The following is a 27,900-nucleotide window of genomic DNA, read 5'->3' as shown; positions in this document are numbered from 1 at the left end:
TATTTTATTTTTCCAGAAAGAGCCACCAACCTATTTTTTTTTTTTTCTACTAGCTTAGCAAGTCCACATAGACTGGACCCTTTCAGTGTTTCTTTCCCAGAATCCCTGCAGAATCATTGATCTCCTTGATTTACTCATCTGTTTGATCTTTTGAGGATAGCCTAAAAACAGCCTGTGCTCCCCTACGTGGGTGGCAATAGCAGCCCTGGAGTCTTCAAACCAGCTTATGGGGTTATATAGTCCCAGTTCTGCCAGTTACAAACATGCGACTAGGTCAGGCCACTTAAAGTGACCGGGTTGCAACGTTGCCCCACCTGCAAAATGGGGCAAGCATCTTCCATATTTAATTTACAGGCTTGTGTAGATATCATATGATTTAATACAAAAGAAGTCACTGTGTAAACCTTGAAAGCTCTACAAATGTGAAAATGAAAATGAACCAAACATCTCCCCACTATTAGCAGGACATCTATCAGGCTCCTATGGAAATCGGTAATGAAGGAGGATGTGTGCCCACCCAGTCCACGCCGTGGTACAAATGGGGCCTCTGGTGTGTCAGAAAAGCAACTGGAGAATGGAAAAGAGATGGTTCCCAGCTTTCCTATGTCTGTTCTAGGATACTGCAAGGTCTCCCGAAGGTGTTTGAAAGAACACAAGGCAGGCAGTTAAGTGTGAAAGACAAGAGAATGGATTTGACGGCCTCTATTAGGCCTTAGGTCTTTTGGCAGAGAGTGACAGAATGTCCTACTCCAAGCAGAAGGCACTTGATAAGCACTTGATTGATTGGTCTCTACATTCTTGGCACTCAGTAAAACACTGATTTGCCAGCAGAGTGTGTAAACACCCACATTTTGGTAATAACCTAAATATCTGCATATTGTGAATGAGGAGGCTGACTGAATGAAATTATGTAAAAACAGAAAGTCAACTCCCTGCAAGTCTTGCCTTCACCATTCTCTTTGCAGATGCAGGACTTTTAACAGTGAGGATGTTAGGACATCCACAAGGGAAGGATGGAGCCCTGCCCTGCTCTTTGGGAGCTTTTTTCCTGTATGTGTGTGTCTGGCCCTCATTCAAGAATATGCTTCTCTCTAGCAACTCCCAGCCACTGTCTAGGGAGCACAGCACTGTGTTTTCCAACTTAACTAAGAATTAGGTCTCTTTGCTACTGCCTTTCCTTAAGATCAGGATTAGGCATATGTTGTTTAACAGGCCTCACGTCTAAGCAAAATATGCACACACACATACACATACATACATACAAAGTCACTCATTCAATAGTAAGCTGCATTTGTCTGGAATTACTAATAAAAATTGAATTTGCAATTATTGCATTGTTGTTTTCTTTTAAAAGCACAAGTTAAAGTAGTGTTTTCTGCTCATGCTCATGTAAGATTGCCTTTCTCTCCACTTACCACATACCCATCTTTCAGTGCTTCTCTAAAAGCCTATGTCTTTCATGAAGCTTTTACTGATTTCCTTGCTGGAAAATGTTTCTCTGATTTCTAAATACCTACAGTGCCCTAGCACAGATTGCTAAGTCATATTCTTCGGAGGTTCTATTTCCCAAATGGCACGCACTCCATCACAAGGGTCTCCAAAAGTCTTCAAAACACTAGGGAATGTATGAATATGTGAGGTGGGACCTATATTCATTTTGGTTCCAGAGGAGCCAGTCAATGCTTTATCCAGGGATACTCTTCACTATTATCTGTTATCTAGAAAATCATCTTCATTTTAAGATATTTAGAAGAAAATCCAAATTACATAGTTTCATAGATTAAACTTATTGCTGGCACTTACATACCACTATAAGTTAACCTTGGAGGAGGGGCAATATAGACAACTTCAATCATATCAGCTTCTTGTCTCAACCACATCTTGCTTTGACTGAACTACTCTGATCCTAAGGACTCTTGATTGTTGATATCACAGCTTAAAGGCTTTCTTCAGACTCTGGGGAGAGAAAGTGATGGGACACTCTGTAAAGTGATTCAGTTCCAAAGTATATATATCATCCCAGGTGATCATAGAGCTTAAATAAATTTGCTTCAAACTAGCATGAAATTTTGTCTAATACACAGTCCCCAAAAGAACCTCTTTTTAGAAAGAGGATGAAAACATTCAAACATGTATGTTAAGTTCCTATTAAAATACTCATTTATTTTAAGAAATTCGCTAGTTATGTTTTAAAAATAGATAATTAAATTACAGTTGCTGAGCATTTTCATTTGACTTGGTATTTTGAAATGCTTGTGTTCTGTCTAAATGCTAGACTCTTAGCATTTGGCTATGGTACACTCATCAAAATGGCCACAGTAAAAGAAGTGACATTAGCAATTCTGGGCTAGGAAGCACTGTTTCTCTTACCGAAATCTCTTGCAGCTGTAATCCAGCCAGGTAAAGATAGCTTTGTGTTTGCTGACATTTTCAGAGTTGATTGGGCAAAAAGGTGCAATCATTTTCCTAAGTCTTTCCTCGTCATCTTTACCCCCTCCCCACTACCCCCTGCCATTATTTTCAAAAGGCCTATTCTAAATTCTAAAGGAATGTTCTAAGAGAGCAAGGAGAAAAATATTCAACACTAAACTGCAGCAATAGCCTTGACAGTTCAGTTCCACTGCAGGTGTCCTGGTTTAACTCCCACATGGACAAAGGGGATACAAATTGTTGGGTGACTACACAATATCCTCTTGTTAACATCTGTGTTATCCTCTTTTGGAAGAATGAGACACCAGGAAAGGATCTCAATTTCAACCCCTTGTCTTTTACTTAAAGAATCTACCAAATCAGTCTCGAATGATAAGAATGAAATGTGTTTTAAAAAGCTCAGAGGAGTCTGCATTATAACTAAGCTAAGTCCTTTCTAGTTTTTTTCCAGAGCAGAAAAGACCCACTGTTGGAGAGGGGTTCATCTGTCACTTGAGGGGCAGCAGCAATTTATCAGTTCCTGTGCCAGATGTTTACATAGTATCAAGTCTTCACAACAGTCCTACAGAGGCCCTATTTCACTCCAGGGAAAACCAAGGCTCAGAGGTTTAGACACTGCCCAAGGTCAGATAGTTAGTAGATGCAACGAGAATTAAAAGAGTAATCCTTTATGTCACAAGGGAATTCCAGAATTCCTGTAATGTTATTTTAAGTGGAATGTGTGAAATGCCAGTAAATAAACAACAAAAATTCTGGTGTTAAATTGAAGAAACAAAATAATATTTACTAAAAATGTAGTTAAGAGACTGAAACTTCAAAGCATTTACCATCCTTTCTGAATGTTGCTCCAACTTATAGCCTAATATAAAAACTCATTAAAAATGAGTAGTAGAGATGCTTAAATTCTCTATGTAGTCATACAATACCATCCATATAGAAACAACACAATTTGATTTTTAAAATCTTCAAGGCTTCATAATTAAGAGACCATAATTAAAATTAGAATACTCAAAGAAATTTATTAATCATCAGCCTTTTCTCTATATCCTGCCTTCAGAATTATACGATTTTATTTAACCATTTGCAGGATTCCTTTCATCTCAGGAGAGTATAATCATATAATCAGACTCATCGCCACTGTTCCCTTTTAATTGTAAATCATGACTGCACTTGCAAATTAGTCTATTATCACAGCAGATTATCAATTTGGTAGGGAAAGTATTTGCCAACTAGAATGAAAGTAGTTAATAAACATTAATAAACATCTTAAATCAATCACTCCTTTACTCTTGGTGTGGCGACAGATGTCAGTTGAGATTAATAAATCAGTCAGAACAAATAAAGTGATGAGGAAGGGAAGCACAGGGAAGCCTCTCGATGCCCTGTGTACTTAAGAATCACAATGCCTAAAAAATAATTGGAAGATAAAGATAAGGCATTAAACCTTCAGAGAAATGACTTGTTGGAAATTAGACAAAGTAAATCCAGATAGTCATTCTCTGTGGGTCTGTTATGAACCACTGGCAATAAAAGCTACAGGAGAAAACAAAATGCTCAGTCAGAATAAATTATGTTTATTGACAGCATAATGTAGAGGTTAAAAGCATGGACTTTCTTTTTTTTTTTTTTTTCTTTTCTTTTTTTTTTGTTTTTTTGTTTTTTTGTTTTTTTGTTTTTTTTTGAGACAGAGTATCGCTCTTGTTGCCCAGGCTGGACTGCAATGGCTTGATTTTGGCTCACTGCAACCTCCACCTCCCAGGTTCAAGTGATTCTTCTGCCTCAGCCTCCTGAGTAGCTGGGATTACAGGCAAAGACCACCATGCCCAGCTAATTTTGTATTCTTAGTAGAGATGGAGTTTCTCTATGTTAGTCAGGCTGGTCTTGAACTCTCGACCTCAAATGATCTGCCCTCCTTGGCCTCCCAAAGTGCTGGGATTACAGGGGTGAGCCACCGTGCCCGGCCAAAAGCATGGACTTTCTAATGGGCCTGCTTGGGTTTGAATCCAGGGTCCACAACTTCAGTTTCGGTGACTTAACTATTTCTTTTGCTGTGCCTCAATATCCTTATGAGTAAAATGGGAGAGTAAAGTACCTATCTCATAAAGTTGTTGTAAGGATTAAATGAATCGATATTTTGTTAAGAGTTTAGAACAGCACCTGGCATATAATAAGCACTGAATGATTGTTCAATAACTAAATGATATAATTGGCCATTTACTACCATTTTATGTGGCTCTAGTTCTTTCTCTGCACAGCCTTTTATGAGGGAGAATTGGGGTTGTGAAGTAATCTCACAATATTTTTAATCACTTCCTCACTATAAGCCAAGATTGAATTAATTCATTCTGTAAAAAAAAATAAACTTTAATTCTATTAAAAAGAAAAAACTGAAATTTTACATTTTGAAATAAGATTACTGAGGCAAATTTTTAACAGTACAAATAGACTGTTTTTGTATAGTCTAGTCATTAAAGGCATCCAGATAACAATACCTTGTGTATTAACACAAGACTTTGTATGAAGATGTTTATCAGAAGCCCATCAGGAGTGTACCACTTTTAGTTATGGCACAAAAGGTTATCAACTAGCAGCATCAACAACTCTATATCTCACCTAGAACGAGTCCCAGGAAAGAGAATGAGTGGGGAAACCAAACATTATTTGCATATTTAACAGCATGTCCAATTAGCCACTTTGCTGACAGAGATTAATTTATTATTCATCTTATTCCAGTATATGTTGCTACTTTGACATATACATGAAAAATGACTGATACAGCACATTGTGATTTTGAAAACGTTAACTGTGGACTTCAAGAAAATGTAGCTTAGAATGTTGAGGATAGTTTCTCTGCTTCACCTTCAGAAAGATGTAATCTAGAAAATGATCAATTTTTCTACCATGAAGGCACAAATGGTCCAATATGAGATAACGTTCAGAAATGAGTATGAAATATAAAGGAAATAAGCTAACAAACAATGCCCTGCAAACCAAATAGAAGGTTCAATCTCTACACACATCTTCTAGGCAAAAATTCTCAGAGGTATTTAAATTAGCCATGCTCCAATATTATTTCTCTACACTCGATTGTAATATATTTTATAATTGAAAAGGATACCTATACATAAAATAATATACATACATAGATATGAACTAAAGCATTCATTCAATTAACAAATACAGAATCTTGAAAAATTTGAAAGCCAAGTTCCTCAGAAAAACCACATACTTCTTTCAGACGTGCTTAGATAGTTTTATATTAGAAAGTGAAAAAAAAAAAAAGATAGAACAATGTGTTGCTGCATGCCCCCTCAAAACGTGCTAATCGGTTACTGTGAGAGTATTGTGTCACTGGGCTACCACACTTTTCCTGAATGTATTTTTTAGAACAGCATCACAATAAACTCCTAGTGAGGTGCTTTATGCTCTGTTACTATCCACACTTTAGGTTTTTCAGTCTTAACATAAAATTAAAGATTTCAGAATCCCAAATTATCTGTTTTAAGTAGCATTAAAAATAGTACTTCTCTTTAAGCAGCTCTGAAACCTGAAGTCATCTAGAAAAATATGCCATGATGACCAGATCTAATAACCAAGACAGTAACTAATAGCCAAGACAGGCCATACTACATAAATAATTACATGTACCATTGTTAGTACAATGGCAACTCAGATAATAATAATTATTATTATTTAAAAAACATGCAGAAGTGATGTCCAAATAAGTAAATTTCACTGCCTTGTATTTTACCACATATTAAAAAGCACTCCTTTACAATCTGTTTAATTTAATTTCTTTCTTTATAGTTGCTGATTTTCAGAGATATATCATAATACTTTTACCAATTTTAATTATTTGACAAACAAGTCACCAAATATATATAGGAACATTTAAAATTTCACAACCTTGCTTTAAAAAATATCAGTCACATTATACAATACATTTGAACTGGGGATGTCAGAGCCCAAAAGAATCCTATATTCTGAATTTCACAATAAAAATGGCTACAAGATTCAAAGAAAGTTCAGAGAAAACTTAACATGTGCATAACCACATATCTTGAAAAGACACTGGAGAAACACCTTTCTACACTGCCTCAGTTAAAATTCACAAATCTCACAGATATTAAGTTCCCACAATTAATGCAGCAGGGTCTTCTTATCTACTTGTATATTTGGTGATTAAAAGGAAGTCTGTACAGGAATCACCATCTTCTAGTGTTAAAGCTTTTTAGTATAATAGTTACTATTTAATAGCATTCCTTATCACTGCCTGAGCATAACCCTTTAAGCTGAATTTGAGAACAGTCCTCATTTATTAATCCATCTCTATCTTCGTACTTATTGACTAAGTATCAAAAGGTAATATTAGATAAAATTCCTTCCACTGAAATGCAGATATAAATTTCACATCTATATTGACTTGAAATTCTTAATAACTGTGAGTTAGCTACTCTTTTGTGGTTAATTTTATTCTTAATGAGGAATATTTTTTGGGACATGAATTGGAAAGTACCAATGCTGGGACAAATTTCAGGCCTTCTAATTTAAATACAGTGATACACTAGGTTTTGTTTGTTAGTTGTTTTTTTTTTTTTCCCCAAAACCCTGCCTTTTATCATATTGTCATTGAAAAGCAAATGTACTGTGGCTACTTATTAATTAAGTGACCCTGACATAATCATCACCTCCTTAAATTTGTTTCCTTGTCAGCAAAATGATGATCATAAGCTCTGCCAGGGTTGTGATGATGATTAAATGAGACATTTTACATGAAGGCACTGGGGAAATATATACTTAAAAGATAGCTGTTTTCACTCTGTTCTGTCAAAAGCTTGAGGGAATGCATTGTTTCATGATCAACACTGAAAAATCTTGTATTTGGTGAGAGAATGGAATATTTTAAAAGGCTATTACAAGCTTCTATGCAGAGAGATATTCTACACCCTACATAGACCAGAAAGGGCTGGGCAAAAAGACCAAACGAAAGAAGCAGGTGCTTTTCTAAGAGGAAATTCTTGAGACCTCAGTTGTGAGACAAGTAGTAGGCCAAATGCACCTTCAGCCTGACCACCACACCACGGCTCCTGTGCACCTAAATAAGCCACTCCTGGAATAATGATGAGGACAATTGGATGGCTTAAGGGACCTGAATTTAATCTTTGCAAAAATATCTCCAGTTGCAATATGTTTAGAAACAACACGTCTCTGGGAAAAGACAACAAGAGCATGAGGATTTTAAGAGATCCTTATGATCAAAGGAAACTTAAAATTGGAAATGATCTTAGAGGTCTGCTAGCCCAATTAAAGAAAAAAAAAAAGAGAAACGGAAAAACAAAACAAGAATATGAATGACAAAACAATATTAAAAAGTAATGCTCATTATTACTGGGATTGTTAACATCTCAAAATATAAATTGTGTTTTTTTTTTCTTAAAAAGAGGCACACACTATAGTATAAATGAGTCATTGAGGACTGATTGTGGTGATAGTCAACAGTAGAGGAAAGTTGGTTTTCTATATGAACCAAGTTTGGTTGCTCTATTCTCTTCTTAAAGACCAAGCCTCTAATCCCAGTTAATTGTCTGAAAAGGATTGCATTTGGTCATACAGTGTACAGGTGAGAGTGTAGATGAATTAGTGCAGGCTCTCCCTTCTATTGGAGCATAGGCTTTATGGAAGAGTATTCTATAGGAGGAGGAAGATGAGTTAGAAGATATGGGTCCTACCACCATCTCTGCTGCTCATTTGCTATGACTCTATGAGTGTAGTTCACTTAAATTATTTACATCTCTGTTGTCACATCTATAAAATGAAAAGGATGCAATCCTCAAACTTTAGAGCTTAAAGAAATGATGTTCAAAGTGGTAATTGAATTCCAGAAGTCAATGAGTTAATAACTGGCTGAATTGGGACAGGAACTCAGGTCTTCTGATTTCAAGGTCTAGATTTCCCCTACATGTGCTCTGAAGTCTCTTTTAAGTATTTCTTTAAAAAAACAAACAAACAAACAAACAAAAAAACAAACAAAATAAAACAACATTGGGAACCTACTATAGTCTGGGCACTTTTTAAATTCATGGTCTCATTTATTCTTCCCTGATTGTAATTTCATTTCATAAAAGGAGAAAACATTCTTAGTAAAGATAAGCAGCTTAGTACATTTATACAGTGATAGTAAATGGCAATGGACAAATTTTTACACACACATGTTTCTGAGAAATATCTCACCAGACCAATCTGCATTAATTATTTATAATTAGTGTAAATATAAATCATTGAATGCCTATCTTAACTACATTTACAAAACAAGCCTTATATCTGTTTGAAAAGTAGAAATTGTATGTTTTGTTAGAAAAAATACATGCAGCAACGTGGTGGAAAACAATTGTATAAAGAGCTCTTTCTAGAACATTAATAATGAAGGGCAATAAAAAGTGGTGTAGATAAAATTTACTATTTTGATGTTTTTATCAGATCATTTCATGGTGAGTCCCAGATGATTGCTACATATACATAAACTTTATGTTTTTTGCGTTTATGCTTGGAAACTACCTATTTGTAAGGAAAAAACTGAATTTGCCTCTTTAAGGATTAACTCTTTCCAACAATAGCTTGGATTTTAAGAACTAAGTTGTAAACTTCTTGATGGTTCTGCCTCAGATATCTTGCCTCCTCCAACCTCACCTTGACTCTCACCCTTATTATTCTCTGGTCCTCCATGGTACATGGTACACAAACACAAACACATGCTCATAGTAGGAATTTATGATATATTTACTGAATGAATGAATGAATGAATGAACAATCTAAGAAATAAATCTATTAAAGTTTTAGACAACCAAAGAATTATTCTAAAGTGCCAGGGTTACTTGGATCATGATTGATTCAAAGATTCTTCCAAAAATATTAGCTGCCATCTTGTTGAAAACAATATTTAAGCGATAAAAAATTTTGTCCAAGAATCCAAAGTAAGGAAAAGGTGTGGAACAGCAGTGTCTGTTTCAGCAGAATTGTCATAGCCAAAAACATTCTGGGTCACACATATAAATTTGTTACCAGCTAATTAATATTAAACATTAAAGCTAAATATTTCCCCAATATAGAGAATATTGTCAAAGGTTTTGCTAGCTCTCTTGGTTGCCACACAAAAGAGTAAAGGGATACTATGAAACAGTAACCTCCTGCCTCCTAGAAAAACAGAGAAACAAAAACCTCCCCAGCAGAATCAATGAAGTAATCTGCGGGACTCCAATGAGGTACCATCAGCTTTCTAACAGTGTGCGTTATTGTTAAAACATGCTTGAAGCAAAATCCTGGACCATGTATCTTGTAATTATTTCTTAAGAGATCAACCATTAAATGGCATAGAGGACTCTCTTAGTTTGAGTTTAAAAACCTCTGAGCTCACAGAATTGCTCTGGGCTATGGGCCATAGGCCTTGATTCTAATTCCTCATTGACTCTGATCAGACATCTGGCTCCGTCTTTTGGCCTATTTATGGTATGCCTCAGTATCCCTACAGGAAAATCATATCCAAATCAAACTCACTCTGAAACCCTACCCATCCTCTTAGAAGTTTGGTATGTGCACTGAAAGTGTCTCAGAAAAAGAAACATTATAAATTCAAGATATAATTATTATTCTTATATAACACCATTAAGTAACTTCAATTACAAACTACACTTTTAAAATCTGTTAACACTTCCTTCTGGGAAAGCCCTTTTGCCCTTTAATAGTTTAAGCTAATCATGGCAATATAATTTCCGGAGCTCATATTTGTGGGAGGAGAAAGGATGGCACTGGTGGCTTTCTCCTTCCTTTATCTCCTGAAATTATTGAGAGACTCTAAGCTAATTTTCTAAAGTATGCAGAGGCACTTAGGAAAGCTGGGAGCTGAGATGGGAACCTAAGCATTTAACTGACATCATTCCATGCTCCCCACATATGGCACATCACATAAGCAGTACTGGCTGAGCACACTGGTCTATTCTGGACTCTTGTTGGCGTTAAGTAGCATTCTTAATTACAAGCAGGCTTGCTTTTTATCATTTACAGTCACACAGTTCTCCCTTTATTTAACTAGAAAAAAAGCCACAATTTTTCTATGGAGGTAGTTTCACCATTTATGTTTTTGAGCAAATGCAAAATATAAAAAGACCCTGCAGTGTTCTCAAAACCTGCTTCTCACAGGCACTTAAAAAAAATCCTCATCATAATTTCTGCAACTGGGTCAGCTTGCACAAAGATACTTGGGTAGCCATGAGCGCTCTCTGCACCCTGCAAACCTTGTAAGTGACACCTCATAATAGTGCAAATGAAGCATGGCAAGATGAGAAAATGAAGAAGAATGAACCTGGATAGTCAACCCAGCAGTTTTCAAAACATAGGAGACTCAATTTTATTCCTTAAAATATACCACACACGAATTTTTATTTTACACATTCAAGCATATACATGCATTCCGTATTATGAAAGAAAATGTCTTATGATGCACAGAAATTCTAATACAAACAAACAGCCTAGTTCATTTGTTCATCTAGCCATATATATTTGCAATAGTCTCAGATTTTGAACAAAACCTCATTTTCACCTGTCTTGACTTTCAGCTATGAATTTATCATACTGTCATTTACCTTTGTGCTTTCCCTTCACCCTCATCTATTAGGCTCAAGGGTTCTTTACTTGTGGGTCCTTTGTCCCAACAATTAGCAAAATATTCAGAGAGCTATTGACCCAACAAATTCAACATCACCTCTTTCTTATTAGGTTTATCTTTAAGAAATCAACCTGCCTGCCGTGTTCTCAGTCCCTCTGCACTCACACTTCACCCCAGATCTCCATCCTTCACCCTAAGAGGCTTATTTTTTATCCTAATGTTCCTTGATTGTTCTATATAAAGTTAATTTTATTTTCAAAAGAGGGAAAAGATGAAGTATGAGAAATTCACACCTAGCTTTTATTTGGCAGGGGTTGGTTACTGACAGGTAAGTTTGTGCCTCTGATTGAAAAAACAAAGAATCAGAAGAGGTGTAGCCTCTTCCAAAAGAGTGAATGTGAAGGAGGGTGGGCAGAATTCCAAAAATACACAAACACGACCATACAACAGAACCTTTGAAGGAAACAAAAAGTTCTTTGACCCCAAAGAATAACACCAACCACTATACACACAACGATTTTCTCTACTATCCTATTCTTTCTCTTTTTCGATGACAGGCACCTCTGATTTTTCATTCACACGCAGAGACAATCACTGTATTCTGGAGGGAAAGAAATGTTTGTAAAGGCCAGCAGACGGCGCCTGACTGGGGTAGAAGCTGCAGTGGAGAGGAAAAAGGAGTGCCCCACTCTGCTGCAGGGCCCCTTGGTCTTCTCCTCTCCCACGTTTCCAGTGGCCTCATCCCTCTGGAGAGATGCCGAGACACAGAAAAGGAGAAGTTGCATATGAGATTATTAGCCAAGTGTTCCCCATTGGCACAATTAGGTGCCCCACCCCCTGCATACCCCCATCTGCCTCACCGCACAAACCCCCCCTAGCTCTGTCTGCCCTTCCTGCACCCTGGCTCGCCTTCATCCCTCGGGACTCATATAATTCTGCACAAAGGCAGGGCAGTGGTTGAGAACTGCACTCAGGTAAAGGGAGCAACAAGCTCCTAGAATACTGTGGGCTTCTGGTGAGATCACCAGAAACTCCTTATTCTTTCAGCGGGATCTAATCTCTGTTACTTATAACAAAGAATCCCTGGCTTGGGACATCACTCTTGTCTCCATACCAGACACTCTTAACTGGAGAGAATTCCTGGGAGGGAACTAGGAGAAGGAGAAAGGAACCAATTCCTAGAACCCACAGGGATGTGTTTTTTTTCTATTGTGCTCCCAAAGAGGGCTTGCTAGGACTTGGTCTCTCTTCAGTTAGATTATGCTATAGTTTTTCATATCTAACCAGAATTGTCCCTAGGTAGGAAGCCCCCGCCCACCCCGCATCCATGGAATAAAGGGCCATCCTGGTAGCACCAGCATCTGCTCAGGGCAGAGCAAACTCATAAGGAGTGAGGCAAAGGATTCCGAGCTGAAACAAGTCTGAAAGGTGACCGGTCCTGCAAGAAAGAGGTGGAAAATGGATATAAAGAAAGTGCCCACAACTTTCGCTCTGCTTTCTAAAAGAGAGCATTTTACACTGATGGAGAAGAAAAATTGGGAGTGGGGAACGACTCACAAAACCAGATTGATGTTTTACTTTTTGGCAATTAGGGAAATCTGGAATAGACATTTATCTGAAAATTAGAGGAATCCGACCTCACAGTGCTGGTCACTCTGGAAGAGAAAGCTGCCAACCAAGGGTTTTCTCTACACTCTAGCTATTTTCAAAGGGACAGGGCATTAGGAGAATAGTTTCCCTTAGCTCTAACTTCTCCTTCTCCAGGCAGACCTCCGGGCTTAGCCCAGCCGGCAATGAATGACTTGCCCTTCTTGGAAAGCATTAAACACTGAAGGAGGAAGTAAGACCTCCCTCTTTCCAACAGCCTTCAGACATGATCCTCAGGGAGATGGCTATGTGTAGTCAAGCCTCTCTCTGTTCCATTTAGAAAAGAACTCAGCCTAATTACCAAGGAAAAGGCATATATTTATGTGCAGAGTGGATGGAAGAGGAATGGTGTCCAGAGGTCCCCTCCATAAGGGTTGGCCCGCATTAGAGGGGGTGCCTCGGTTGCCCTTCTACCATCTCCAATTAAGGGAAGGCGTGGGGGCAAAAGTAATCGGCCTCCTGTTGAGTGAGTCCCAGGACTGCTTTGCTGTCACTGCAGTCTGGGCGCACTTTGGAGGAATGTGCGGGCTGGAATCTCTCCCTCCCCCGGGCCAGAGAAGATGGGCAGGAGGTGGGGCAGCATACACAGCACAGACAAAAGGTTCTGCAGAGCCCTCTTCTCTCCGGTGCTCAGGTCCCTTAGCTAAGCGCGGCGCCCCATCCGGCCACTGAGTGACCTTCTGGCAAGTGACGCCCCCTTCCCGCGGGGCCCAGCCGCGCGACCCAGGCTGCTCCTTTAGTAGGTGCCCACATCTCTCTCCCAGCACCTCGACAAGGAACGCCCCTCCCACCCCTCACCACCAACAACCGCGACGCCTTCCCCCATCCCCTTTCTATTGTCTTCAAAGAGATAAGTGTCTCGCACCAAGCACACCCAAATGCACCTCCCTTTTGTCGAGCTCCCATTTCTCTGAGCCTTAGGAGCCCAGGAGCGAGTGCAGGGTAGAAAGGGGGGAGCGAAGGGGGTAACCCGCGAGAACTTGGCATCGCAGACCCACCGTGTCCGCCTCGCAAGGATGCCGGTGACCTGTAGATTGCAATAGGCACTGAATGATGCTTGCTGCTGCCATGGAAATGGTGGATGTGGTGCGCTCCCAAACTGGACGCCCCCCACGCCACTCCTAGGAGGCCGCTGAGGGTGAGCGGGACTATCCAAAGCAGGGCCAGGCGCCCCCCTGCGCCGCCGCCGCCGCCTCCGCCGACCCCGGGCGAGCCCAGCTCGGCGCCGCACCGGAGCATCCTCTGGTACATGGCGGGGCGCCCGCCGAGGGGCAGCCGCCGCGGGAGGCAAAGTTTGGGGCGCGGGGAGAGGAGAGGGCGCAGGGGAGCGGGCGGCGCGGGGTGGGCTGAGGGGCCGGCCGCCTCACCGTGCCAGGGCACCCATCCTCTCCCTCCTTCGGACAGTCTTCTCGGGGTCCTGGAGTCCGCCGTGCCTAGCACCCCAAACAACCCGAAACATAGCCGAGGCGAATGCAGCTGGAGAGGGGCTTGTCCGGAAAGGCAGCCCCGGGAACGGCAAGCACGGAGCGGGTGGCTGCTCCCAGATTTCCAGGGCTCCAGGTTCTCGAGAAATACTCCCAAAGAGTTTCGGGCGAGAGTGCGTGCCGGCGGGTAGGGGGCCGAGAAATTGTTTAAAGCTCCTCCCGGAGGGTCCTCACTTCTACATGACAGCCATCCACCGCGAATCCACTAGGTAAATCCATTTAGCTTTGTGTGCGGGGACTAGGGAGGCCACTTCGCCGGTCCAACCTCCTTTCAAGACAGAAGCAGACCCCATGGAATCCAGGCGCCCCTTCCCTCCATTCAGCCCCGGCTGGCTCGCCCGCTAGCGCCAGCCTCCCCCGGGCTGCGCGCGGAGCAGCGGCGCGCATCGCCTGCTCCCGAGGCAATCTCCGCGTCCGCCGCCTCCTGACACTTACGCCCGGCGAGGGGTTCAGAGGGAAGAGTGCGCCCTTCTGAAGGAAGTGGGAATCGAACGGGGGAAAGACAGCTGAGAAGAAGATGCGGACGAAGGAGTAAGGGAGAGAAACAGAAAAAGAAAAAGAAAAAAAGAAAAAAAGAAAGAAAGAAAAGAAAAACCACACACGCTGGTGAAGCAAGGGGCTCTATGCAAATCTGCAGTCTCCAAACAGCAAATCACTGAAGCTCGGATGCAATGCAGAGGACGAGCCTATGTAACGAGGGAGGCTGGTCTAGCTTCCCACGAAAATCGCCCTGCTTTGCCTCTCCCTTGCATTCTCCACGCATCAAAGGGACACGTGTAAGTCGAAACGGGAACACCTAAAAAGCAACTCTCCCTTCACCAGGTGATCCCTCCATCTGAACTACAATGGCAAATGGCACCCTTCCCCTACCCAATGGTTTAGATGTAACCAGTGTCTTTAGAGATCTTAAAAGGGATAGAATTCGGGTCTTTTTATTGGACCAAACTTGTTCTACCAGGTGTTTAAACCCAATCTGCTAAATATGGCTTGACACCTTGTACTCAAGCATCAGTTGCGATGATCTGTTAATCACATACATTATTCATAACAAGGATTCTTCCTCCCACTACCATACTATATCTCATATAAGGCAGTGGAAGTTCAGGGGACCAAAACTCACAAGGAGGGAAAAGGATGCATTAATTTGGCAGCTGCAGAAGAGGCAGAAAGTGGAAGAATGGAAAGAGACGAAGAGAAGGGTCAGGAGAGAAACAGGAAGAAAGCAGAAAAGAAAGAAATGGCATGAATAAAATTGCTTGTATTTCAGCCAATATTTTAGGAATATTTAAGAACTTCCAAGATCTCTCCGAAGCCCCGCTGTGAGGATCTTTGCTAAGGGTGGAACTCCTCCTTTCTCTCATCCTGTCTTATAAAGAAAATAGCATCAGGAAATGAAAATTCCTAAATCTAGTGCCCCCAAGGGAAAGAGGACATTTATATGCTGTTGATGAAATACAGCATCTTTAACTGAAAGCTGTGTGTCCTAGATGAAAGACCAGCAAAGCCAGCATACATTTAAGAGTAGAAATCTAGCAATGCAAGTGGACTTGGCTAGGAGGACCACAGACACTGGAAGCTGGTGATTAAGACTTGGGACTATGATTTAAACATTTCCCTGGTTTCCAAAAGATGATAAAAAACTATGACATGTCCAGTGGCCGGACATTTTTTTTTTTGGGGGGGGGGTCTTTATTTCTATTTAAAGCCAAAAGAAAGAAACTTTCAACCATGAGACTCTGATGCCCACTATATAAATAGTGTCCAGTGGCCCCCAAATCACACCTGTATCAATCACACATCTCACATTCCTGTCAAAAGTTTATTTTATTATACTTAAAGTTATTTCTTCAGTAGTATATTGATTGAAACAGTTCAGCCTTGCTAAACACAATGCTTTTATCTATTTAAATATGCCATGTCTCTCAACCTTCCACAGCTGCTCAAAGACCAGCAGAAGCAAAATCTATCACTTTCCACTGTGAACTGTTTCTGCCCTTGTCCCCAGTCATTTCTTATTCTTTTTGTTATTTTGCAACATATGTATTTTAATTCACTAACAAGAGTCGTGATTATTCATTTTAAAAATATCAAAGAGAGCTTCAAAAAGAAAAGGAAAATCATCCACACAGTATGTTTTCAAGACCACAGGTCCATATTCTGAATTTGACATTTCATAGTGTTAGCATGGAAAGAGCACTGGATTAGGAGTTAGGAAATCTGTGCTGCATTTTGGATGCCACCATTTACTGGTTACATCACATTAGTTACCAAGTCTTTCCCTGAGGCACTGTGGCTTCCTTTATAAAATAGTCATGTTTCTATCTTTCCTAACAATCCCACAGGGTAGAAAGGATATCATGCAATATTTAATGTTGGTGTTCTTTAAAATATACCAAATGCTCCCTGCAATGATGACATTATGTCTCTTCTCTCATACAGGTCTAACATACTCAAGCTGATCACTATGTACAATACGTTCAGTTGCCTTCCATCTAAAAGATATGTAGAGCATTGCATTGTTCTCCAATACCCTCATATATTGTGTTAATCTGTCCTTCCCTCCCAAAATAAATGGCAGATTCCTGAAGGGGACAAAAGTCAAGTCTTCATTCCTACTCCCTCTAGTGTCCAGCATATGTGAAACATATCTAGTCTCTTAGTACTTATAGTCAATTCTCATTATTCACAGTAGTTGTGGCAAATAAAGTCGCTGTGAACACTGAATTAGCAAATACTGAACCATTGCTCCTATGGGAAAATATAGGGCTATGGTTCCTGCAAACCTCTGATCACATTTTTCATGACTGAATCAATCCATTACCTTGTTTCATGTATTTCTGAATGATAATGATACCTTCTTTAATACATAATGTTGATTCATTAACATTGAACTCACGACCAGCAGCACTCTAACTCATATCTGAAAGAAGGATATCTAATATGTATTTTCTCCATAAGGCACATCACATCTTTCTTGCATTTAGGAACATCAGACAGCCCTTTGACATTATGCTTGAGGGTCATTTTAAACAGCAAAGTCACCAAAGTAAAGCACAAAATGTGGTGCTAAAAAGACCTAAAATAGCGCATTTGTTTACAGTGTGAGAGCTGAAACAAGAAGCAAGCCAATAGTCTTGTTCAACTTCAGCCAGGAACATGTATAGTGAGAACACAAATGTTTTGCCATTCTCTGCATGTTTGCTAAGGATCACCAAAGTGCCACAGGCTACAAATAAATAACAAGGATCAACTGTATTTGTTATTCTCTTGATTGCTAGGAATGGATAGGGCTGGGATTTTGGAGAGTGATTTGTATAATGAAAAGCCATAGAAATAGAATAAGGGTAGAAGATTGAGAATAACTTTCCCAAGAACATTCAATTAGGAAGATGCTTCCCCTCCTCCCCCACTCCCTCGCCTGTCTTATATTGTCTGGGGCCTTGGGACATGAAGGCAGGGTTAGAGAAAGGATAGGCCAGAAATCTTAGTTTTACGGTAGTCTCAAGAGCTAAAGAGAAAATATTTATGGCTGCCTCAAAAGAAGAAATTGCTGTAGTCTTCCAGGCAGATGTCTAGGGCACCTTTGCAATACTTAGGGGGTTCTAGGGTGGATTCTGTGTTACAGATACAGCAATATTTGTTATAAATGATTGTAATTTTGTGGAACAAGGAGCAATTCTCTGTCTAGATAGTGTAGAAAAAGTATTGTGGGCAAAAGCATGACTAATCTGGATGAAGCAAATAAAGCTTGTGTGTACCCATTAATTTGTGTCTCTTCAGCTAGTCAGTCTTTGTGCTTGCAATTGTGTTATCTAAGGGAAACTGAGGCAGCATCTCACAAATTGTTCTCAGGTGATTAAAGAACTGGTTGGAGGAAACACGGTTTTTGGCTAACTGTAATTTATTCTTAAAAAATTCAGCACAGACAGTGTGACATAAGTGTTTCTTAACACTGTCTGTACCCCGAGAGTGTCAGTGCCTTTATCAGGAATTTATGCCCCAACATCTCAGTCAGAATTACAGAAGACAGAGGTGGTTTCTAGAAGACTTGGGCTACTATCATCTCTAATTATGATGTGGCTGTGCTCATTAGTTATAATATCTGTTGAAAATAAGTTATCACTGGTGAAATTAAGGGCTTGTAAATTTGTCCAATGAAAGTTAGGAAGAAGTTATCCTTGGTGAAATCATTAATAGGCAAGATGAGTGAATTAACTAAATTTTACCTGAATATACCTCACTTCTATATAAATCGAGTATGTGACTCTAAGAGGCCTTTCACCCTTTGCTATGATGAATTGTTCCATAATAATAGTAATAATAAAAACTAACACTTGTTTCTAGCATACCACTCTGAGTGATTTAAATGAATTAATTCACATAATCATTACAAAATGATATGAGGAAGGTACTATTGTTGATCCCTAACAATCCTTAGTCACTTAATTCTGAGAGATGGTGAAGTGGGTGCTACCACTGAAATACTGTCATATTTGCTTCAGGAAAACCATTTTTTGCAAGACATTATTTTCAGGTACCTTAAAGAATGAAGAGCTGGAACTTCACCAAGCTTCTGGAATAGGCTATAAAGTTTTGTGCCTACTCGTTAGTAAATGTCTGTATCTGTAGCAGAAGTTGGTCTTGGTCTTGAATTCATTATGAGCTGTACTTGTGTGAACTTTTGGAAATGGGGTTAACACTCACTTGTCACCAACAACCATGGCTACTGAGATCTACCTAAAAGAACCTAAGGACTGTATGTGCTCAGCTGTCCTAAGCCCACTCACACCTGATGATTTATCATGAACAAGAATACAGGTAGCCTAAGTTGAACAACATTTACAAAATGAGAGATGGATTTGAAAGCTGAGAGGAAAAGACAAAAGAAATAGAAAGAGACAGAAGAGGAGAGTGAGTGGAAGAGGGAGATTCTGGAGAAATGGGAAGACAAGCTATTTCAAATTATTTCTTCATATTGCAAAAATCAACCTTTTTATCTAAAGAAACAGGATGGTTGTCCAGCAGACACTTTCATCCTTTTCATATTTTCCTTAAGCTTAATTGGAAACCCTTGAAGCTCAGTATTAAGCTTTTTAAATAGAAAAGTAGATACTGAAAACAGCAGAGGGGAAGTATATTAAAACCCACAGACAGCACTAATATTTTAAAAATTAAAAATCAGAAGAGTGTCAGTCTTGCATTTTGCATTTCTACCAGTATCAGCATAAAGAAAAGATAAGCAGACCCCACATATCCATCTACCTACTTGTCTGAGTTGGAACTGAGAGTCAGTAAAGAGGAGTAGACTCAGAAAAGGGTTTGTTCTGGAGAGTTGTAAAGATAAACCCCTGATCCTGCTACCCCTCTGGATGATTGCAGGTCCCTAAGAGTAAGATGAGAAAATGAGAGTAAGAGCACTGAGAATGAAAATAATAATGATAATAACAATGGCGGGCTAAAAGCATCTCTGGAGATTTACTACAATCTTTTTATTCAGATGATAAATATGTGTTACAGAAAAGTCAAGTTTATTTATGAAGTGTTTGCTTATCTTGAAGAACACTTTCATCTCCAACCACCAACAGACCAGTCATAGATACAGATTGGTGGATTCAGTCAACTTAGCTATTACCTAGCTCCTCCCCAATGATATAACAAATCAGAGGGAGTGCTGGGGATCAAGATGAGCCCATATGGTACTCACGTAGCTCAAATTGAATTAAAGCCTAGATGTGCAGTTGGACTTGGAAACATGACTAGATTTATTCAAGTCAAGATTAGTTGTGTTTAGGTCTGAAATATTCTATAATCTCTATCTTGTCTTCCATCTGATTTAATACAAATTTCATTTTTGGTGTCTTGCATAAAACTTGGTGCTGAAGTACCAAGTCAGGGTCATAGAGATTTCACTATAACTGCACATTCAAGTGTTGCAGGCATCACAGGGGCACCAAGCAATCATATGCCATCTTTTAATCACTGTCAGCTTATATAGTTTGTAGAACTGTTTTAACCGATTTCTGTTGGTGACAAACACTTCCTAGGCTCACACTCTTCATAATGTAGTGTGGCAACATGAGACTGGAGTGCCTGACTATGAGTGTGAATCCAAGCTTCATTGTTTTTATTCATGTGACTTTTAGTTTAAGGGCCCCTTGTCCCAGTTTCCTCATCTGGAAAAGGACTATAACGCTATACGTAATGAAACTGGAACCATTTCTAAAATCTATTAAACACATAATAAATATAAGTTATTACTCTTTATCCATGCATACTTAGTTAGCTTATTTATTCTTTATTCAGAGGTACTTTATGCCAAAGACATAAAGATAATGAGCTGCGATGTGGTTTTTTATTTGGCCATATTCTAAAGTCTTCCCACTCAGTCTATAGTCAAGCTCAGCCACTTCTTAATGTATTACCACAGCCTCTGTTTCTCTAAATCTGTGTTGCTCAAACTTTAGTGTGCATAGGAGATACACTAGAGGGGCTAGAAGGGCTGTTAAATCACAGATTGCTTTGCTTTTGATTCCCTTAATCTTTCGAGACCCCTGATAATTTGCATTTCTAATAAGTTTCCAGGTAATACTGAAGCTGCTAGGCTGGGGGAATGCCAAGGTCCTTGTTTCAGGTTTTATTAACTAACACATGGAGAGCTTTCTCATTAAGCTCCTTACCAATGATCTCACCTCCCCTTAGTTGATCCTCTATAACTACAGCCAGATCAGCGTTCCCTAAACATAGATAAGAGTGCTGTTCCCAGTTCTCTTCTTTAAAGCATTCTTTAAAAACTGCAAGATGTCTATTATATAAACCTATTTGTTCTCATCTCACACCATGTAACTATAAATTCTCTTTACTATAATTAGAAAAAATATACTATTTTCCTTCTCATCTTTTGTATTTGAGCTATTTTATTTGTTGTCTTGCCAGTGGCTATGAGCAGGAACTCAGACACTACACTAGGGCTCAATTCTTGCTTCTACTAACTTGCTAGCTATGTGGCCTTAGGCAGGTTATTTAAACTCAGTTTTCCCATCTGTAAAAAAGGTTAATTGTAGGGTTGTTGTGAGGATTAAATGAGTTGACAAATTTAAAGCATTTAAAATACAATAGTGCCTAGAGTATGAGTGTATAGTGTATATATATATACACTAGTGTATACACTAGAATACAATAGTGCCTAGTGTATATATATATATATATACACACACACACACTAGCTTACTGTCTAGAGTGTGTGTATGTAGGTTTTTGCTCTTGTTTTCTGAAATGGGTTATTTTTCCCCTTGTTTTATGGTAGGGAGAAAATAAATCAGAATTTATGATAATATTGTTTTCCATATAATACCTAATACTGGTCATCCAAATACTCACCATAACAAAACTAAACTAAACTAAACAACAACAAAAATTAAAAAGTCCCTTCCAGGTCTGGGCACATCAGGCCTCCAGTCCAACCAGCATCAGCTAGAGAAAAGATCAATGCCACGAACTGACAACCTGGTATCTGTCTGCCTGAATTCCAAGACACTGTCTGTCATATACATCTATCACTGCAGAAAGAAGCATGAGATTGTTGAGAACAACTATAACTGGAAGGACAATTCTAAGGCAAGTTAGGGTAATATTAAGACTAAAGCATAACTTCCAAATTCTCTAGTAAACACAGATACTCAAACCAGGAACCAGAAATCATGTACCATATGTTTAATTTATTGAATGTCCAAGCACTCAGAGCATAAGCCAATTCGATTTACTTTGCGAATGTATGTTGTGGAGCATATATTACCATTTGAATGCACTGAAAGGAATTTAATCATGCAATTCAAATTGAATCTCTCTTTGGGATCTATAATCTAATCCCCACCCAATTCAAGAATTCAGGAGATATATATACATATATATACACACACACATATATAAATAAATATATATACACACATATATAAATAAATATATATACACACATATATAAATATATATACATTTATATATGTATTTTTTAGGTTACACATTTTGTCGGAGATATTTTGATGTTAATACTATAGATAAGTTGGTATGACTATTCTAGTATCAAGACCTTTTTACCAGGTAAAATTAAAATTCTTTAGCATGTTATATTAAGTCCTTTAAAGTGTGCCTCCATGCCACTTATTTTACTTCCATTTCAACATTTGCCACTTTCCCCACAAACACCTCAGGTTTCAGCCACATGAACTTCTCACTCTTCCATAAAACACACTGCACGCTTTTTGTTGTTGTTTTTACTTTGACATAGCCCGTGCTATTCTCTCTGTAAAACTATCTTTTCTACTTCCTTCCTCTCTTAGTATTGTATTAATTGTTCTGTCAAATGTTAATACATATTTCTCCATTGGAAAAATTTCTGAACTCTGTCATTTTTTTGCTACCTTCTCAAGTGTAGAATATTACAAATACCTAAAAATTAGTGAGGATCTGTAACAGTCTATTCACATTACTGCTGTGCAGAATAAATGATGATCAAAGCAACTGGTTAAGTCTACCACCATGTTTAGTGGTTGAAATCACCAAAGCCAACAGAGAAACGAAACAAATCCTCTTCAATGTATCCTTACATGTTTATTGGTGAGTTACTTTTATTATCTAAAATATGTAGGAAGTTTAGGCTTAATTTTAATTTGAATGCTAAGTAAGCTGGTTATAAAGAATGATGGAATTCATTGTGATATTATCCTACTCATGTTATAAACAGATGTCTTTCTTTTCCATACTTCACAAAAAAATAAAAGAAAGTACCGCCAAGCTAAGATGCTTGCTGCCAAGCTGAATTACAGAACAAATATTTATAGCCAACTTATAAATTCTTAACTATAGGGTTTTATAATGGAAATACTGCCACCATTTTCACTATAACCATTCAAATAATATTACTATAGCAAAACTTACCATCTAATGTATTTTTTTCTGGAATGGATGAGGGAAGACTAGCTATAAGAGTTGGAAAAACTTTCAATAGCTCAATTCAAACTGCACAATTATTCCAATAGTTCAAGTCTCTTAGAATATTGATTTTAAAATAAGATGTATATGCTACAAAACATTTATTCTTAAAAGATAGGAAATTGTTTGATGCCTGTATAAGAAATATAAGACTTCTGAGGAATTTTGAAAAATTATTAATCAATGTTGCTTTTTAAAAACTGTCTTATTTTTTTTTTGTAAAAGAATTACGTTGCCTCACATTTTCTCTGTTTTATTGCTGAGATGATTCCCCTGGAGAACTGTGTGTTTATCTTGACAGGTGTTAGTAGATCCACAGACCTCTGTGGAATTGTTCCTCGTTGCGTTCAAGTACAGTAGAAAACATTATGCCTGCAAAGTAATGAACTTACCTTATTGCATTCTAAATAAAATAAACCACACAGCAAGTGGAATTAATCTACTAATGTCTTCCTAATGAAGCTTTCATTAGACATATGGTGTGGTCTTCAAAATTTAACTCATGACAGGTATTAAAACAAAGCATATCTGATGATTTTTTAAAAGAATACTTGATGATTGCCTCTGACATTATTTTTAAATGAACTAGTTTACATTCAGATTGCTTTAGGCACCTAATCAAAGAGATACAAGAAACTATCTAGACTTAAGAATTTCTTTAAATCAAATAGAAGAAACAAATGTCTCACTACCAATGTCCTTAAATAATGTAAACTGGGCCAGGTGCTCAGGCCTGAAATCTCAGCACTTTGAAAGGCAGAGGCAGAAGGATCACTGGAGACTGCAAGTTTGAGACCAGCTTGAGCAACATAAGGAGACCCTATCTCTACAAAAAATTAAAAAATTAGGCAGGCATGGTGGTATATATCTGTGGTGCTAGTTAACACAGGAGGATCCCTTTAATCCAGTTCAAGGCAGCAGTGAGTGATGATAAGGCCATGGTGCTCCAGCCTGGGTGACAGAGAGATCCCATCTCTACATAAACAAATAAATAATACATTTATTTATTTATTTATTTATTTATTTATTTATTTATTATTATTATGATTTTTGAGACTACGTTTCACTCTTGTTGCCCAGGTTGGAGTGCAATGGGGCAATCTCGGCTCACCACAACCTCCGCCTCCTAGGTTCGGACGATTCTCCTGCCTCAGCCTCCCGAGTAGCTGGGATTACAGGCATGCGCCACCACACCTGGCTAATTTTGTATTTTTAGTAGAGATAGGGTTTCTCCATGTTGGTCAGGCTGGTCTCGAACTCCCGACCTCAGGTGATCCACTCACCTCGGTCTCCTAAAGTGCTGGGATTACAGGCGTGAGCTATTGCACCCCGGCATATTTTTATTTATTTATGTGCTATTCTCATATTGAAGGGAGGGGCAAATTTCCCATTTCCTGTGCAGTGTAAAATTTCATGCATTAATAAAATTTATAAGGCAAATATTAAGAATGAAACTGTTTTCACAGTGGTTTGCTTTAAAAGTAGCAAACTGGATTCCTGGGCAAGATGGCCAAATAGGAACAGCTCAGGTCTGCAGCTCCTAGCAAGACCAATGCAGAAGGCAGGTGATTTCCACATTTTCACCTGAGGTACTTGGTTCATCTCACTGGGACTGGTTAGACAGTGGATGCAGCCCACAGAGGGCAAGCCAAAGCAGGGTGGGGCGTTGCCTAACCCAGGAAGCACAAGAGGTCGGGAAACTCCCTCTCCTAGCAAAGTGAAGCCGGTGAGGGACTGTGCCATGAGGGATGGTACTGTCTGGCCCAGACACTAGGCTTTTCCCATGGTCATCACCACCTACAGACCAGGAGAATTCCTCTGGTGCCTATACCACAAGGGTCCTGGGTTTCAAGCATAAAACTAGGTGGCTATTTGGGCAGACACCAAGCTAGCTGCAGGAGTTATTTTTTGTACAACAGTGGTGCCTGGAACGCCAGCGAGTCAGAACCGCTCACTCCCCTGGAAAGCAGTCTGAAGCCAGGAAGCCAAGTGGCCTTGCTCAGTGAATCACTCCTCTCGGGAGCCCACTGGCTTGAAATTCTTGCTGTCAGCACGGCAGCTTGAAGTCGACCTGGGACGCTCAAGCTTGGTGGGGGGAGGGACGTCCACCATTACTGAGGCTTGAGCAGGTGGTTTTCCCTTCACAATGTAAACAAAGCTGCTGGGAAGTTTGGACTGGGCAGAGCCCACCACAGCGCCACAAAACTGCTGTAGCCAGACTGCCTCTCTAGATTCCTGCCCTCTGGGCAGGGCATCTCTGAAAAAAAGGCAGAAACCCCAGTCAGGAACTTATAGATAAAACTCCCATCTCCCTGGGACAGAGCACATGGGGGAAGGGACGGCTATTAGTGCAGCTTCAGCCAACTTAAACGTTCCTGCCTGCCTGCTCTGAAGAGAGCAGCAGATCTCCCAGCACAGTGCTTGAGCTCTGCTAAGGGATACACTGCCTTCTCAAATGGGTCCCTGATCCCTGTGCCTCCTGATGGGGGGACAACTCCCAGCATAGGTCGACAGACAACTCATACAGGAGAGCTCCAGCTGGCATCTGGCAGGTGTCCCTCTGGGACGAAGCTTCCAGAAGTGGGCAAGTAGCAACCTTTGCTCTTCTGCAGCCTCTGCTGGCAAACAGGGTCTGGAGTGGACCCCCCAGCAAACTCCAGCAGACCTGTAGGAGACTGTTAGAAGGAAAAGTAACAGAAAGGAAAACTAACAAACAGAAAGCAATAGCATCAACATCAACAAAAAGAACAACCACACAAAAACTCCATCAGAAGTTTACCAACAGTAAAGACCAAAGGTAGATAAATCCACAAAGATGAGGAAAAACAGTGCAAAAAGGCTGAAAATTTCAAAAACTGGAATGCCTCTTCTCCTTCAAAGGATCACAGTCCCCTGCAAGCAATGGAACAAAACTGGACGGAGAATGAGTTTGACGAATTGACAGAAATAGGCTTCAGAAGGTGGGTAATAACAGACTCCTCTGAGCTAAAGGAGCATTTTCTAACCCACTACAAGGAAGCTAAGAATCTTGAAAAAAGATTAGACAAATTGCTAAGTAGAATAACCAGTTTTGAGAAGAACCTAAATGAGCTGATGGAGCTGAAAAAACAGAGCACGAGAGCTTCGTGAAGCATACTCAAGTATCAATAGTCGAACAGATCAAGAAGAAGAAGGGATATCAGAGATTGACAATCAACTTAACAAAATAAAGCATGAAGACAAAATTAGAGAAGAAAGAATGAAAAGGAATGAACAAAGCCTCCAAGAAATATGGGACTATGTGAAAAGACCAAACCTACATTTGATTGGTGTACCTGAATGTGAAGGAGAGAACGGAACCAAGTTGGAAAACACACTTCAGGATATTATCCAGGAGAACTTCCCCAACCCGCCAGACAGACCAACATTCAAATTCAAGAAAAACAGAGAACACCACAAAGATACTCCTCAAGAAGAGCAACCCCAAAACACATAATGATCAGATTCACGAAGGTTGAAATGAAGGAAAAAATGTCAAGGGCACCCAGAGAGAAAGGTCGGGCTGCTCACAAATGGAAGCCCATGAGACTAACAGCAGATCTCTTTGCAGAAACCCTACAAGCCAGAAGAGAGAGGGGATCAATATTCAACATTCTTAAAGAAAATAATTTTCAACCCAGAATTTCTTATCCAGCAAAAATAAGATTCACAAGTAAAGGATAAATAAAATCCTTTACAGACAAGCAAATACTGAGGGATTTTTGTCATCACCAGACCTTCCTTACAAGAGCTCCTGAAGGAAGCACTAAATATGGAAAGGAAAAACTGGTACCAGTCACTGTAATGTGAAAGACTAATGTGTGTAAAGACCATCGGCAACATGAAGAAACTGCATCAACTAATGGGAAAAGTAACCAGCTAGCATCATAATGACACGATCAATTCAAACATAACAATATTAACCTTAAATGTAAACGGGCTAAATGCCCAAATCAAAAGGTATAGACTGGCAAATTGGATACAGTCAAGACCAATCGGTGTGCTGTATTCAGGAGACCCATCTCATGTACAAAGACACACATAGGCTTAAAACAAAAGGATGGAGGAAGATTTACCAAGCAAATGGAAAGCAAAAGAAAGCAGGGGTTGTAAACCTAGTCTCTGATAAAACAGACTTTAAACCAACAAACATCAGAAAAGACAAAGAAGAGCATTACATAATGGTAAAGGGATCAATGCAAGAAGAGCAATGCAATCAACAAGAAGAGCTAACGATCCTAAATATATATGCGCTCAATATAAGAGTACCCAGATTCATAAAGCAAGTTCTTAGACACCTACACAGAGACTTAGACTCCCACACAATAATAATGGGAGAGTTTAACACTCTACTGTCAATATTATACAAATCAATGAGACAGAAAATTAACAAGGATATTCAGGACTTGAACTCAGTTCTGGAGCAAGCAGATCTAATAGACATCTCTAGAATGCTCCACCCCAAATCAACAGAATATACATTCTTCTCAGCACCACATTGCACTTATTCTAAAATTTACCACATAACTGGAAGTAAAACACTCCTCAGCAAATGCAAAAGAACAGACATCGTAACAGTCTGTCAGACCACAGTACAATCAAATTAGAACTCAGGATTAAGAAACTCACTCAAAATCGCACAACTACACGGAAACTGAACAACCTGATCCTGAATGA

At 39.4% G+C, this 27,900-nt stretch overlaps 1 protein-coding gene across 24 annotated transcripts in view; it reads right to left on the bottom strand.

The window, feature by feature from the left end:
* NRXN1 (neurexin 1) overlaps window positions 1-27,900 on the bottom strand; it is a 1,126,307-nt gene that overhangs the window by 422,159 nt on the left and 676,248 nt on the right. For 4 of the 24 annotated variants that reach the window (XM_028832114.2, XM_028832115.2, XM_015112345.3 and 1 more), the window contains exon 1: window positions 13,735-14,853. The exons of the other annotated variants lie outside the window; for them this stretch is intronic. In XM_028832114.2, the coding sequence (XP_028687947.1) occupies window positions 13,735-13,987 (253 nt within the window). In that variant the 5' untranslated portion in view covers window positions 13,988-14,853. Of the gene's footprint in view, window positions 1-13,734; window positions 14,854-27,900 lie in introns of those variants that run through there. 24 annotated transcript variants of the gene reach the window in all.

The sequence above is a fragment of the Macaca mulatta genome, chromosome 13 (genome assembly GCF_049350105.2).
Source record: "Macaca mulatta isolate MMU2019108-1 chromosome 13, T2T-MMU8v2.0, whole genome shotgun sequence".
Lineage (NCBI taxonomy): Eukaryota > Metazoa > Chordata > Mammalia > Primates > Cercopithecidae > Macaca > Macaca mulatta.
This window is presented reverse-complemented; position numbering and strand designations above follow the sequence as displayed.